General features: G+C 32.6%; 1 protein-coding gene across 1 annotated transcript; it reads right to left on the bottom strand.

The window, feature by feature from the left end:
- Window positions 1-2,587: 2,587 nt before the first annotated feature.
- LOC148950797 (homeodomain-interacting protein kinase 1-like) lies at window positions 2,588-9,504 on the bottom strand. The gene is made up of 4 exons (XM_089090435.1): window positions 9,468-9,504; window positions 9,065-9,316; window positions 7,197-7,357; window positions 2,588-6,413 (listed from the first exon to the last, which is right to left on the bottom strand). The coding sequence occupies exons 1-4, from the start codon at window positions 9,502-9,504 to the stop codon at window positions 6,231-6,233; spliced, it is 633 nt and encodes a 210-aa protein (XP_088946561.1). The 3' UTR covers window positions 2,588-6,230.
- Window positions 9,505-14,677: the final 5,173 nt, after the last annotated feature.

The raw sequence follows: 14,677 nt of genomic DNA, 5'->3' as shown, positions 1-14,677 counted from the left end.
TTGCGTGATATTGTAGGATTTGTGAAAGAACAATTCAAAGAGGCAGGACTAATTATAAGGATATCAGGATTTTGTCAGGTGGAAGATCATTAATGGCTTCAGACTGCAAGCAGGCCACGGATTTCCCTAAGAGTATTGGTTTAACAAATCTTGGAGAAGTGAAACCAGTTTTTCTCGATCATCGCGAACCAAAGAGAAGATGACTCAGCTGGAAATCGAGGAGTAACAGAAAAGACTTCTAAAATTCTTGCCATCAAGCTTGACACCTATGTGAGAATTGGTCTTTACTTTCCTTCGTTTGTTCTACAGAAGAGACAATATACTGAATAAAGAATTTTAAGCAGTTGAAACATGGATCTACAGGCTTTTGAACAGTTTATGACAGAACTTTTGTCAACTTAATCCGTTTTATTAAACAAAAAAGAAATAAAATGCATTCGAGATCTATTTGAAGTTTAGCCATCTGTATTTGGTCATTCAAAGAATATCGTAGAGCCAAAGAATTGAGTTTGAAGAGCAATTTGGCTTTAAGCTTAATTAAATTTAAAAAAAAAATGTTTTTTTTTAACTGAAAGTAAGGAGCAACATTAAAACATGAAACGAACAGAAATTATTATGCAAAAGGGGGAGTTTGCCCCTCCTTAATACTTCGCTCTGTAAGCTAAAGTTTGACTTTTCATTTCGATTCGTTAAGAATGAGTTCTATACAAAACTTAAGCGTATAAAGTAAGGTATTGAGGAGAGGGCAAACCCTCTCATATACGTCTTTCTTACGAATTTTTTTTTATCGCTGTCTTTTTAAGTATTTTTTATTCTGTTAATATAAGTAATGTTTACAATTGAAAGATATAATTAAAAGTTACAAAAAAGAATTAACATTTTTGTGCGTGATATTGTAGGATTTGTGACAAACAGTTCAAAGAGGCAGGACTAACTTTAAAGATATCAGGATTTGGTCAGGTGGAAGATCATTATTTGCTTCAGACTGCAAGCAGGCCACGGATTTCTCTAAAAGTACTGGTTTAACAAATCTTGGAGCAGTGTAACCTATTTCTCTCGATCATCGCAAACCACAGAAAAGATGACCCAGCTCGAATTCAAGGAATAACAGAAAAGACTTCAAAAGTTCTTGCCTTCAAGCAAGACGCCTTTGTGAGAGTTAGTTTTTACTTTCCTTCGTTTGTTCTACAGAAGAGACAATATACTGAATAAAGAATTTTAGGCAGTTGAAACATGGATCTACAGGATTTTGAACAGTTCATGGTAGATTTGTTTGTGGCTTTAAACTGTTTTATTAAACAAAAAAGAAATAACACGCGTTTGAGAACTATTTGAAGTCCAGTCATCTGTATTTGGTCATTCAAAGAATACGTAGAACCAACGAATTGAGTTTTGAAGAGCAATTTGACTTTATGCTTTATATCTTTACTTGTCCACAGTCAATCCATATGTCAATTGGAGATTTAACAAGATCGAGAACCTGAAAACCAAGCTAAGAAACAGACTGCTGACTAAAACAGTACGCGAATCAATGCATTGGAAGCAGTACATTTAACGTACAGGCAGAAATGCACTTTGTTTTAATGTGTCCAGACAGCTACATGTAATTTTCAGGAAAAAAAGAAGAAAGTTCTATGGGGGAAGAGGAAGAGATTCTCATAAGCGACTCAGTTTTCGTTCTAGGCGGGACGAAAAATAATAAAATAGTTACTAGATCATCCAATATTAACGACGACACTAATCAAGTAGTACGTTTGAGCCCTGGACTGCGATAGTTGAATTAATTACAGTCTTACTGTATGACAGCTAAAGGTCTGAACAGTAAAAGTTAACATATACAAACTGCTTGTAGAGTATTACTTTTTAACTATAAAAAAATTGAATTAGGAAGCCCTTCAGACTTTTTGTGTCAAGTAGGGATACTTTAAAAAAGTTTAAAGACAATTTTCTAAATGTTTGACCATTAGGGCGGTTGGTCGTTAAGCATCGCGGGTCTGCATGCCAAATGTAACCTACCCTAACCAAACTACCAACCAAACTTTTATTAAAATATACCTACAATGTAGTTTTCCACTGAACCAAACTGTCTCAGTTTACAATCAGCAATAAACCAGTCTTTGCCTGATTCTATAGATCCAATTTCTTGAGTGTGTACTGGCTAAGAGATAAGTACAAGAAAACCCCAAATATAGTTTTTACTAACTATAGAGGGAGGCAAATAAACTTCCACTCCCATACTCGACACCACTCTATTCATCTTGGGTGTAATTACCCACATGCGTGGTCTTCTGGAAGTGTAGAAATTTGGCTGCAATTAGCTGGGGATGCATTGAAACTTGATGAGATCATCCACGTATTACGGTGAAGGGTTGAAAAAAAGATTGTTTTCAACACAGCTTAGTGTCAGGTATATATCATGTTATGAAGCTCCCAAGGGTCATGTATACTTAAACACTCGTCAACTAACTCAAACTTACTTCTTCATGAACATAAAAATGAGGCACAAACAAATAATGCGGTCTATTTCATCTGCGACTTTTATAAATTATAAATAAAGAATAAAAGTGTGAAAATTTAATTTTTTTATTGTAAAACTAATGTGTAAACATACAATTTTAATATAATATAAGCGGTCATAGCGTTATATCATTCTTGACAATGAACATTACCTTTATAAAAGATTTTTTCAATACCATCATAAAGTTATGCAAGAGTAAACTAACGGTCGCAAAACAGCTTTTGGCACTGTTTATTTGAAAATTCCTCAGTTATACTAAACAATCCAAATGTGTAATCACTTTAGAATTTAGTTTTCAGAGCTTATTCTTCACAAGTAACAAATCTGAAATTGACGAAAACTCTGTAGTCGAACAAAGCTCGTGATTGTTTATTTTACTTGCATCAGCAGTACCCCGACTAAGAAAAACACGTAAACTGGGGTTGGGTGTATTTCTCTTCGTAACCGTGGCCTCAAATGGACGTCCATAAACTTTGACCGGTGGTTCTGTGTAATCGCTAAATCTCACTGCTCCAGCAGCATTGAAGTACAGTCTTTAGATATCCAACTCTTCTTTTTGACAGGACTTTCTTGAGCCTTAAAGGGAGATTTAGCTAAGATTATGAACTTAAATCAAAAGATATTGCTCAAGATCAATCACAGTCGGACATGGAAGCAAATTGAAAAAAAAAATTGCAATCAAAAGTCACTACCATTTTTGGGAACGTCAGGCTAGAAATTTAAAACAGTTAATTAAAAGTAAATGAAAACAAGAAATTATAAATTGAAAACAAATGAGCCACAAAAAATTAGCATCCTTGACTGTTTATGCAAAGGTAAATGAGAATATACTTAAATACGAGCATTGGTTAAGATTTAAGATATTTGATAATTAATTTCTGTCTTTGCTCCTGTTGCAAGTTTCAAACGTATCTTTTCACAGATCCACTAAAGTCTGCCGTGGTTCTTATGTTTATTCCCACAACTAGAACACAAATATTTGACAAATAATCAGACTTCAGCTCATCAATAAATTTCATAAATTATAAAATAATGTTGGAACTGACTATTACAAATAGATACATAGTGGTATCAATAGCAACATTTCTTTAAAGCCTTGACTATGGTCACTTTTGTCTGAAAGGTGAGTCGTAACGGTAATGTCGTCAGTATTAATCAGAATAAAGATGAAGTGAATGTTGTGTATTATAATATCTGGAAAGCTTTTTTACCAGAATAAATACTGATATCCCAAGAAGTTGGCTAAGTTTCTTCAATCAACTTCCTTTCAAAATGTCTCTAGAAACAGGGCCACTATACGTCAGGTGGTATTGTTGTAACTGGCAAAATTGGTCATGGTAATTTTTGGGTATTTTACGTATTTTACCGTAATTTTACGGACCCTTTAAATATTGTATTTCATGTATTTTACGTAAATTACGTGTTTTACCAGTATCTTAGACATTTTACTGACATATTTTACGTCGCCTTGCAATTTTCATGGCACAAAAGCGCATAGGGGCTGGCAGAAAAAAAGAATTGAATATGAATTTGTTTTTTGTATCTTGCTATCAGAACGCTAAAGTGTATCATATTAAAGGTGTTCATAATTTTGAAATGGTGAATTATTAGGTGAAATAAAATTACATTAGTTCTGTAAACTATTAAAGACAGAAAGGGCTAGAAGCAGGATTGACATATGACAAACAAGAAAAAAAAAGCCAAGAAAATGAGGGTAATGTCAGCCAGCGGACAAAAAAAGGAAGCGAAAATGATAGAGGCAGATATATTGTCAGGGACTTCTTCCCAGCCGTCTTCAAAATAAGAAGGAAAACTAATATTTTGAATTAACTGTAACTGAGCTGAAGAAAGACTGAACCAAGACAACCAAACAAATCAAGCCATAACAAACGAAACACTATTCACCAATTAGATTGGGTAAGAATTCTCTGCTTAGTAATTGACTTAGCTTATCTGCTGACCAAATTCTCATTAAATGTGTGGTCAGAGAATCTTAATTTAAACTGAAGACATTTTTTTTTTAATTCTTTATTTTTAAGTTATTTTAATTTGGGTTTATAGGAATATCGCCAGTATCTCTATTTAAAGCTAGGTCTCTATTTATTGATTCTTTTTTAATTTTAATTACCTCCTAAAAGAATGTGGAAGGCCATTTGCTTCAAATATTAAAGTTGCCTCATCAAAAAGAACTACATGATCTGGATTTTCAACAATAAAGGGGGTCAAAGCAGAATTAATATCCTTGTTTTTATTTTAGATTTCACATCTCAGTGACACTTTTTATTCATCCCGGGAACTGGAGTTTACGCCCCCCCCCTTCCAGAAAGAATATCCCTGCTGAATATCTCCTACGTAAAATACTTCCCTGTTTTACCCTTGGATAATTCCAGGATTTTCATTGGAAGAGAAATTGAAATTTTTACTCTCCTGTTTAAGTCAGGGTAAGGTAGTGCATTACCTATAGTAAAGGCATAGACTCATAGAGGTTCAATGTATAAATATTTGTTATTTTTTCCCCAGAGGCACTTTATGTGGAAGGGGTGATCGAATAAGCTTCGGAAGAGGCTAAGTCAATTGGAAATCAAAAGTTCTAAGGCCCTTTTCTAACCAGTTACTACCAAATGGGCTTTGGAACAGACACGGTCACCTGAGCCAGAATCTGAAGGAGAGGAGCTATATTTGCAGGCAAATCCTGTTGAAGACAGTCTTAATGACTGGGAAAGTGACTAAATGTTCCGCTGTCATGATCCAGTGCTTAGTTAATCAAAGTCATCAAAGTGTTACAAAGTTATTTTTTAATTGTATTCGGTACTTTCATAAATAAATGAAAATAACATGTATATGATATGAGGAATGTGGCTGGACACGGCTATTTAAGTATATTTGATTTACTTCCAAATAATGATAAATTTAACTTATTTATTTTATTTTTTTCGTCCATTTGATTTTACCAAATGGATGTCCGAAATCAGGAACTGTCCAATTTCTTAGGTATTTTCCTAGGCACAAGATTACCAAAGGGATAAACTAGACAGTTAATTAAATTGATGAAGCTCTAGATGAAGGGGCATTACCTTTTATAAGCCCCGAAAATCAGAATCATTAAAAAATTTCATTAAAACCTGTGAGTGATGCTTTGAAGAAATGTTCAACTGGTCTTGTAGCTACAGGGCAATTCTAAAACACAATTTTACCCTGTATTTCATAGGGAGTACCATATTTTACCCTTTTTTTTACCGATTTTCCCTTATTTTACCAATTTCACTTACTGAGTTTTTATTATACGGCAATTTTACAAAAAACATCTGCTAGTTTTAAAGGGAAATTGTAGGAAGCAAAATATTAAAGAGATAACCTTATTTTACCTTTTTTTTTACAAATTTTACCTTATATTACCAATTTTGCCTTATTTTACCAATTTTACTTACTGAGTTTTCATTATATGATAATTTTACAACACTATCTGCTAGCATTAAAAGAAAATTGTAGGAACCAAAGGGAACCTCTAGATTGGAAGAAGGCAAAGGTAGGTCTAGAGCAAAATCATGGAATGGGGGTTCATTTTGAAAAGGGTGCCAATAATTGACCAAATTATCAAAATTATTTTTAAACTGAGTGAAAAACAGAAAGAAACAAGGAATGATGGTACCAGAAAATTTCCTGGGGGACAGGGTCTCCCCTTGGATCCACCAGTGGAAAAGGGACTGGCAAATTAAGGTTGCTGAGGGAACGATCTCTGGTAGCTTCTTTTTCTAGAATGATTGTAGATGCTCGTGTTACAAATGTCCATCAGTTTGATTGCCTCTGTAATGTAAGGACTGTGTTTGTAATCTGACAGATGATCCATTGTACAAAAACTTTGAACCAATCCCTTGGCAGGAGTTAGGCGTTTCCCCTATAAAATAAACATGTGTCAAAACATAACTTTGATACATAGTTTGTCAATTGTCTCACGCAAAATAGAGCCGTTCGATAGAAATGTGTTTATCAGAAAAACATAGAACTCAATCAGTGGCACCAAGGCGCACCCTGAACACCAAAACTTCAAGTCCACTAGTATTATTCTTTTATATTTCAAAGTCAATCGGCTGATTCTGAATTTTCTGCAGTTCTGTGCTCAAGACAATTTACAGTATAAAGCTCGGTTTTACAACACTTTAGTCTAAAAAGACTTAATTTCAAATTCCTAAGTTTGTCTAACTTGTAAATAATAATCTCCTAAACAACAAGAGTTTCTTTAATTTGTTTTTGACATAAATTAAATTTCTAACACCATTAATGTGCTCCGAATTGTTGTTTATTTTCATAATTGATCAAGAAGTCTCCACCTTAACAGTAAGAGAAAATCTTCTGTTCTAAAACAGCTTATCAATCAATAACAATCAAATATCAAATATAAACATTTCAAAGTTGTTTTAAGTGAAGTATGTCAACAACAAAAGTAATAAGGTGGTTTGTAAAAATTGGCCTAAAGGATACATCCAAGAAAACTGTAAAAGATGGCAAAACATTTTTTTTTTCAACCACTGAAGAAATACCTCAGATTAATTAAACATCTACAAATTTTTTCATGTTCTTGACCTTTTTTATTCTGAAGACCATGGATAAAAATAAACGAAATTATGGAAACAAATAAAAAAAAATACTGATTTCTGGTAAAAGGAAGCAACAATCTTACCGGATCCAATGCTAACATTTTTTTAAGCATTTCAACAAATTCGAGTCTGTCGGTGTTTTCTGCCTGTAGACATTTGCCGTGTAATTCAGAAGGTGTACCCATTTCAGTAATATCTTCTAAGCAATTAAAAATGTAATTTAGGCCTTCTTCTGGCTTGATGCCTGAAAACAAAATGTTTATTCAGGGACGCGAAGCAGAACAACCAAAATGGGATTGTGGTTTTCATAAAAAAAGGCCTAATCAATAGTTCTTATGTATATAATATCTATTCATATACCCATTTATTTGCAAGCATTCTGATTAAATGATTTGAAATTTCTATACACTATTTTAATCTCAATTTGAAAAAAGCACTAAGAAGCCAGACAAAAATCCAGTCAAAATAAATGGCAGGAAAAGATCAAAATTTATGTTAAAACTGAAATTTCATTGCCAGTGAATGTTAGCTAGATCAAAATATGAATCTGTTTGACACACTTAGTTTAAAAACTGGAAAGATGAATCTTAATTTTTGTTCTATGGAGGCTACAACTTTAAATAAAAGGACTTAAAATGTTTCTTCTGGTTATGATTTCTTAGTTCCATGTAATTCCAATTTCGTTTATTGCACTATATTTGTTCTAGCACAACAAATAGACAACTTTGCATATGAAAAACACCAAGAAAGGTGAGAATGAAAGCTTATGCTATGGATTGGTTAAGTGGAACTTTATTTTCCGGCTGAAGTGAGTGATATTTTTGATATATACTTTTCAAGGATAAAAAACCTGGTCAAATGTGACTAGTAATTTTTAATATGTTTATACGTTTCAACTTTACTGCATTGACAAAAATCTAGCAGAGCAGTAAAAATATTTTATATTTGAAATAGCCAAATAAAAAACCTTGAATGCCAAAAAATCGGCCGAAAGAAAAATCTTGGACAGGAACTGTTTTCATGTAATGTTTCATTGTGTTCTCAGATAAGTCAGGTTAGTTAGTTTGAATTTTTAGTAAAAATTTAACGTAATGCTTATTTATTTTAAATTTAATACAGATTAATTATGAACTTGGGACTTTTTATTAGCTCTGGCCTTAATATGCATTATAATGATGAATGAAGCTTAATAAATATTTATTAAGATTAGCATCGCTAATGATTTTAAGTTAACCGTGTCAACGAAATTAAAGAAAAATTCAACATGAAGTTAATTTTTCATCTTTCAAGTAGTTATTTTGATTTCTCACTTAGAACGAACACTTAAATTTTATTTAGTATTTTTAACTAAAAAAGATCAGAAAAAAGATCATTATCTAAAAAAGATCAGAAATCAAATACAAATATAATTTCAACTGAGCGTAAGGAGCAACATCAAAACTTAAAGAGAGCAGGAATTATTACGTATATGAGGGCGCTGCTCCCAATTTTGATAGTAAAATTTAATTTTGTTGCATCTTCGACCCCCAAAACATACGGCAGATCAGAGAATGGTCAGTATCTGTATACATCTGTAACAACACAACTGATTTCTCGTGTTACTGTGCATTAGATGCAACGATCACAATAGCAAAGATAATTTAGTAGTCTAATTGAACTGATTAAATGAATCAGAATGAAGAATAAAATCGATTTTGTTTCTTCTGCAATTAAAAATTTATATGTTAAGAATTCGGCGCGAAAAGAAAAAGGCACATCTCATATTCTCATGTTGTGAAGCATAACAAAAGTCAGTATTTATGGCTTTTGGGGAAAATAGACTCCTCTATTACGAATTTCAGTCTAAGGAACAATGTAAAACTTATAAATGCGACTCATAAGAAAATATATATGCAGACACTAGATTGTCCTCTTTCCTTCTCCTAAGAAGCAAGGAGAACAGAAAACTTACCAAATTCTAGGTGATACTGATCAGGTTCTTTCAGTTTCCAAAAATAGTAGTTTGATTTTGGATCCTTCCTAAAGAACTCTGCTGTATAAAAGGCAACTTTTAGCATAGTATTTGGAAGGTTGCCTCGATTTATCGTAATTTGCCTGATAAGGTCGTACTCATGTAATGCAGGATATAAAGGCACTCCAAGAAATAGTTCTGCCAGCAAACATCTCAGACTCCACACATCAATTGCCTCAGAAAAGGTTAATCCTAAATAAAAGATAAAAAGATAAATTTTATTGGTATTCGTGTAGAAATAACAAAACTAATAATATGATAAAAGGATTTTCAATATTTTGAAAGGAAAAATTTCTTTGTTGAAAATATTTATAGGAATTGATATATATGGGCTAGTCCAAACCAGCTTCATTGTATTCATTGTATTCATTGGTATTCATGTAGAAATAACAAAACTAATAATATGATAAAAGGATTTTCAATATTTTGAAAGGAAAAATTTCTTTGTTGAAAATATTTATAGGAATTGATATATATGGGCTAGTCCAAACCAGCTATGCGAAGCTAATAATAACGAATTAATAAGCACAACAAATTTGATACCGAAAAAAAGAAAAAAACTTCTGCTACTAGTACCAGAAATTGCAAGACCTTAATGATGGCGTTGTTGCTGAAAATTTGAATCGGGTGTCATTTTTATAGATTAATTTAAAAAACTTTTTCCACAAAATAAATTTTTCAAAAAAAAGTAAGGAACTCCATTAAACAAAAAATGAGCAAAAATAAAATAAAATAATCTACCAAGCGTGAAACTACCACAGGTCAGCGTCGATAAATAAATGAAACCCAAAACGAACAGAAATTACAATAAATAACCGAGTCAAACTCAAAACGAGCAGAAATTTACACGAGTAGGGCTCAAAACCCCTATGCCTTCCCAAGGCCAGAATCCAATTTGCACTTCACTGAAAAAATACAAATGAATGTGCAATGTCAGTTTAATAAACATATACTGATATTTAGTCATCAAAATGTTAAAATTATTTGATTTATTAAAGTTAATGTTAAAATTATTTGATTTATTAAAGTTATAAAAGTAAAAACATTTATATTTTTTTCAGTAAAGTGCAAATTATGTTCTGGCCATGGGAAGGCATAGGGGTTTTACGCCCAATTCATGTTAACTTCTGCTCGTTTTGAGTTTGATCGGTTATTTATCGTAATTTCTGTACGTTTTGGGTTTCATTTATTTATCGATGCTGATTTGTGGATGTATCTATTGTTTTGAAAATTCTGTTTTTTAGGGTTCACACTACTATTTTATCGAGTTGGTCTTTACTTACAGGTCATTACCACGAGTTGTTTGACTACTCATTTCTACATGGAAGATGGTTTGGTCTTTGTTCTTATCGGACCCTCCTATTTTAGGGAAGGTATTGAACAGAATTGATTGAATTGATTGACAAGGAATTTTAACATTGTCAAAACTTACCTAAAATAATTTCAGGGGATCTATAATGTATTGTTTGTAAAGTAGGGTTGAGTGCTACATTGCTTGAGTAGCAAGACATTCCAAAATCAATCACCTTGACTCGGCACGGCTGTTGAACAGGATCTATGAGCATTATATTCTCTGGCTTCAAGTCTGTATGGATCACTCCCAGCTCCTAAAAATGTAGAGATTTATCCAAATACCGTAATAAAAGAAGATAAACTACACTGGTATTTGCATCTATCTAAGACCTTACATAGGTCTCCACAGGCTAAGCTTGTCTTATTCTTCCTTAAAAATTTTCCAAACTGTTTTTTTAGGCATAGTCAAGAACGTATCATCGCGTCCAAATACTACCCCTGAAACTGGGAGGCATTTGAAGGTCATACATTTATATTGTATGTATCTATTCAATAGTTCTAAGCATTTCAGAAAAAGCTTAACTGTCTGTTGTGACACCCCTTCAACGCAAAGATCAATAATTTGTATTTTTCTCAATAAGGAATCATTGAGACTAAATTCATCGATTTATTATCATTGAACAGTTACTTAAAATACTTCTCAGTTCAGTGACAATGTTTTCAAGAGCTGATAATCTCTCCCTATTCTTAGATTTATTTGATTTTTTTTTATAAACAAGCAGTTCGTGTTAACAAACTTTAAGTAAGGATTGATGTGGCTCAATAGTAACCGGAACTTTAAGAAATAGATTCTTGATAACAATAGATACACCAGAAGAAGCAAATTTTGATGCTTCTCCAAAATATGTAAAATTCATCAAATTTAATTTTACCCATCAAAAGTGACAAGCCTAGGAAAATTTGCCCAATTTTTAAAAAAAGGTGAAATACCCCCAAAACATCAAGCGACCTTAATGAAAATGACACCATCAGATTCAGCATACCAGAAAAACCTACTGAATAGGTTTCAAGCTCCTCTGTACAAAAATGTGGAATTTTCCATTCTGTGCCGGAAGAAAGATCACAGATGTGTGTTTATTTGTTGTTGTTTTTTTATCTCAGGGGAGATCGTATTGAACCAGTGATTGTAGAAAATCAGGAGAGGGCTCATTTTGATCAGAACTGAAAATACTTTCTGTTTAATGTTTTTATTTTTAAAACTTTAAGAAATCAAAATTAATTAAGATTTTAAGAAATAAATATTAGCATATGTATATTAAACTGAGAATGTACATTTTTTTCAGTAAATTCATTTGAATTTTATTCAGTAAAGTACAAATTATATTCTGGCTTTTAGAGAGCATAGGGTTTTAGCACCCTACTCATATTAATTTCTGCTCGTTTGAGTTTGACTCTGTTATTTATTTTGATTTCTGTTTGTTTTGGGTTTCATTTATTTATTGATAGTGATTTGTGGTAGTTGTATGCTTGGTAGATTATTTGATTCTATTTTTGTTCATTTTTGGTTTAATTGAGTTCTTTACTTCTTTTTGAAAAACTTTTTTTAACAAAAGTTTTTTTTTAATTAACCTAAGTAAAGAGTGACAATATATCTAAAAACTATATTTACCACTAACAACTCACTGTTGCACCAAGCCGGCTGAGGCACACTTGCATATACACCTCCGCTAGCCCAATCTATTCAACGCCTCCCTCTTTACACACTCCCGAGAAATTCCTATTTTTTCAACCTCATTTAAGGAGGACCTGCCTTTCGTTTGGCACTAAATGGATGGTCAAAAACCTAGATCTTTGGAAATATGTCTTCTATAAAATGTGCCACAACCATCTCAAACTTTCTCTCATTATAACTCTACGAAATGGGATAGAACAACATCTTTCATATAGATTACTGTTTAATATACAGTCAGTTTAAGTTAGTTAAGGGGGGGGGTGTTAAGTCCCCTGTGAACTATTTCCCATTCGATTTCAATTCAAAATTTGTATTTCCCTTTTTAAAAGTTAAAATTGATCGGAAGATAACCACCCCCCTTCACCCTTTCTCCCAAAATGATTCCGATAAAAAAATTAGACAGCCATTTTGTTCAGAATAGTACAAAAGTCATATAACAATGCTTCCGGGGTTGATCGTGAGACGAATATTCAGCTGGCCAAAAGGCAACATGTTCGTACTGCTGCTCTTGGTGCAAACACTACTATTATGACGCTAGTACTATAATGCTAAGGGTATGAAGGCGAAAATTTGAACTAAATTAAGACATACTATATGCATGCAAATTGTAAAAAGGAAATAGCCTATGCCAGGAAAAAATTATGGAATTAAGTCAGAGCTTTCAGGGTGTACCTCAGGGGGAGGTTTAATTGACCAAAAGGTTATTTATGCACCCTACTACCAATACTAATATCACTGCTGCTTTTACTTCTACAACTACTTCTAAAGCTAAAGTACTAAAAAGAAAATATCAGGATGTGCTGAGGTTCAACTAAATAAAAACTCAAGTTAGATCCCTAACATAAGCGAAACCAATATTATACCTTGAATTCCAGTATGAACCGGGTTATCTTTTGAATGTGATCCAATATTATATGAGGGTGAGGCATTTCTGAGAATTTTCTGAATTCTTAAATCCAAAGCCATTTCAATCCCTTGTTCCAATCTTGACAAAACAGTTCAACAATCAAAATGTAACTAAATCATTATTTGAAAATTGCAAGAAAAAATGTTAAGGAATTTTATGAATAAGATTAACCATGACCTGGTATTATGAATAAAAAATAACCCCGCAATTATTTGACTGAATAATTAATGCCTTACCTCAAGTAAAGTTATTTTACTAACTACTTTGAAATAAAACATAGTCTTCCTGATAAAAGAAAAGAAAGAAATAAACCATAAGTGAATGACACAGAAAAAAATTAACAAAACTTCAAAAGAATTTATTTTTTTGCGTTTGGCCGGTAATAGACTATTGACTGCCGTGTAAACTCTCCTTTTATTCTCTGTAGGCTACTGAATGAATTGCCTGCTCTTAATTCTGCTTTATTGCAAAGCTTCTGTGATTTTAGAACCTTTGCAATAATAGGAAAATGATTCCGATTAAAATTTTTAGACAGCCATTTTGTTCGGAATAATACAAAAGTCATATGCCAGGAAAAAATTATGGAATTAAGTCAGAACTTTCAGGGTGTACCTCAGAGGGAAGTTTAGTAAATATTACTCACTGACATTCATGTTATTTTTGTACCGTGTTTTTTGCTGCAATTCTGTATAGAATTTTTTGCTTCTCATAAAAAAAATATAGAATTAAGGATAAATTTCTTCTGAGCTATTGCTGGCGCAATGGGTCATGAAATGACGTTTCAGTTGTTGTGTCTTTTCTACAGGGACAAGAAGGTAGCTTGCAGTTTAACCTTGTTGCGGAAGGCATTGAGCTCTGGGCCTCGTATTGCCAAACATAGCATCAATCCACTGCATAAGAAAGTGTAAAAGCAGTTTTTTCTTCTTGTATTGGACCTCCTTAACCCAATGAGCTAATAAGAAAAGTTTTGAGCCGACTGGGAAATATAAAGTTGGCTAATCCTTCTTAGGCTCAATTTTCAGACACTTAGTAACCCTAAAAATGAAAATTTGAAGCTGATTAACTTTTAAAATAAAATTGGACTTATTTTTGGTGTTAGACATTTATGGAACAAAATTTCAAAATATCTTGTCTCTGTTGGTGTTTACTTCAGAAAATTTATACACAAAATGTATAACACTATTGATGGCCCCTGATTTCTTTTTCTTTTGGTTTGTAATAGTCATAATAGTCAGTGTTATGTAACTGCTTTTGGTTTGAAAAAATAAAAAATAATCTTTGCTGACCAAAAACAATAATGTTTTTTTTTAATTTTTCTTTTCTGTGCGTAGGGATGACCTTGATTTGGGACTTATGTATATGCACTTTCCAAATAAATATTGGCCTTTTGGGAGCTAGACCAATGTACACTAAGCTATAAGACTGAGCTAAGCTATAAGCTATAAGACTCTAAGCTATAAGACTCTAAGCTGTAAGACTCTAAGCTATAAGACTCTAAGATATAAGACTCTAAGCTCTAAGACTCTAAGCTATAAGACTCTAAGCTATAAGACTCTAATCTATAAGACTCTAAGCTATAAGCCTCTAAGCTATAAGACTAAGCTATAAGACACTAAGCTAT

Source organism: Artemia sp. Qi Xiang Cuo, chromosome 6, assembly GCF_049724085.1.
Source record: "Artemia sp. Qi Xiang Cuo chromosome 6, ASM4972408v1, whole genome shotgun sequence".
Classification (NCBI taxonomy): domain Eukaryota; kingdom Metazoa; phylum Arthropoda; class Branchiopoda; order Anostraca; family Artemiidae; genus Artemia; species Artemia sp. Qi Xiang Cuo.
Note: the sequence above shows the minus strand (reverse complement) of the source record. Positions and strands in the feature narration are given on the sequence as shown.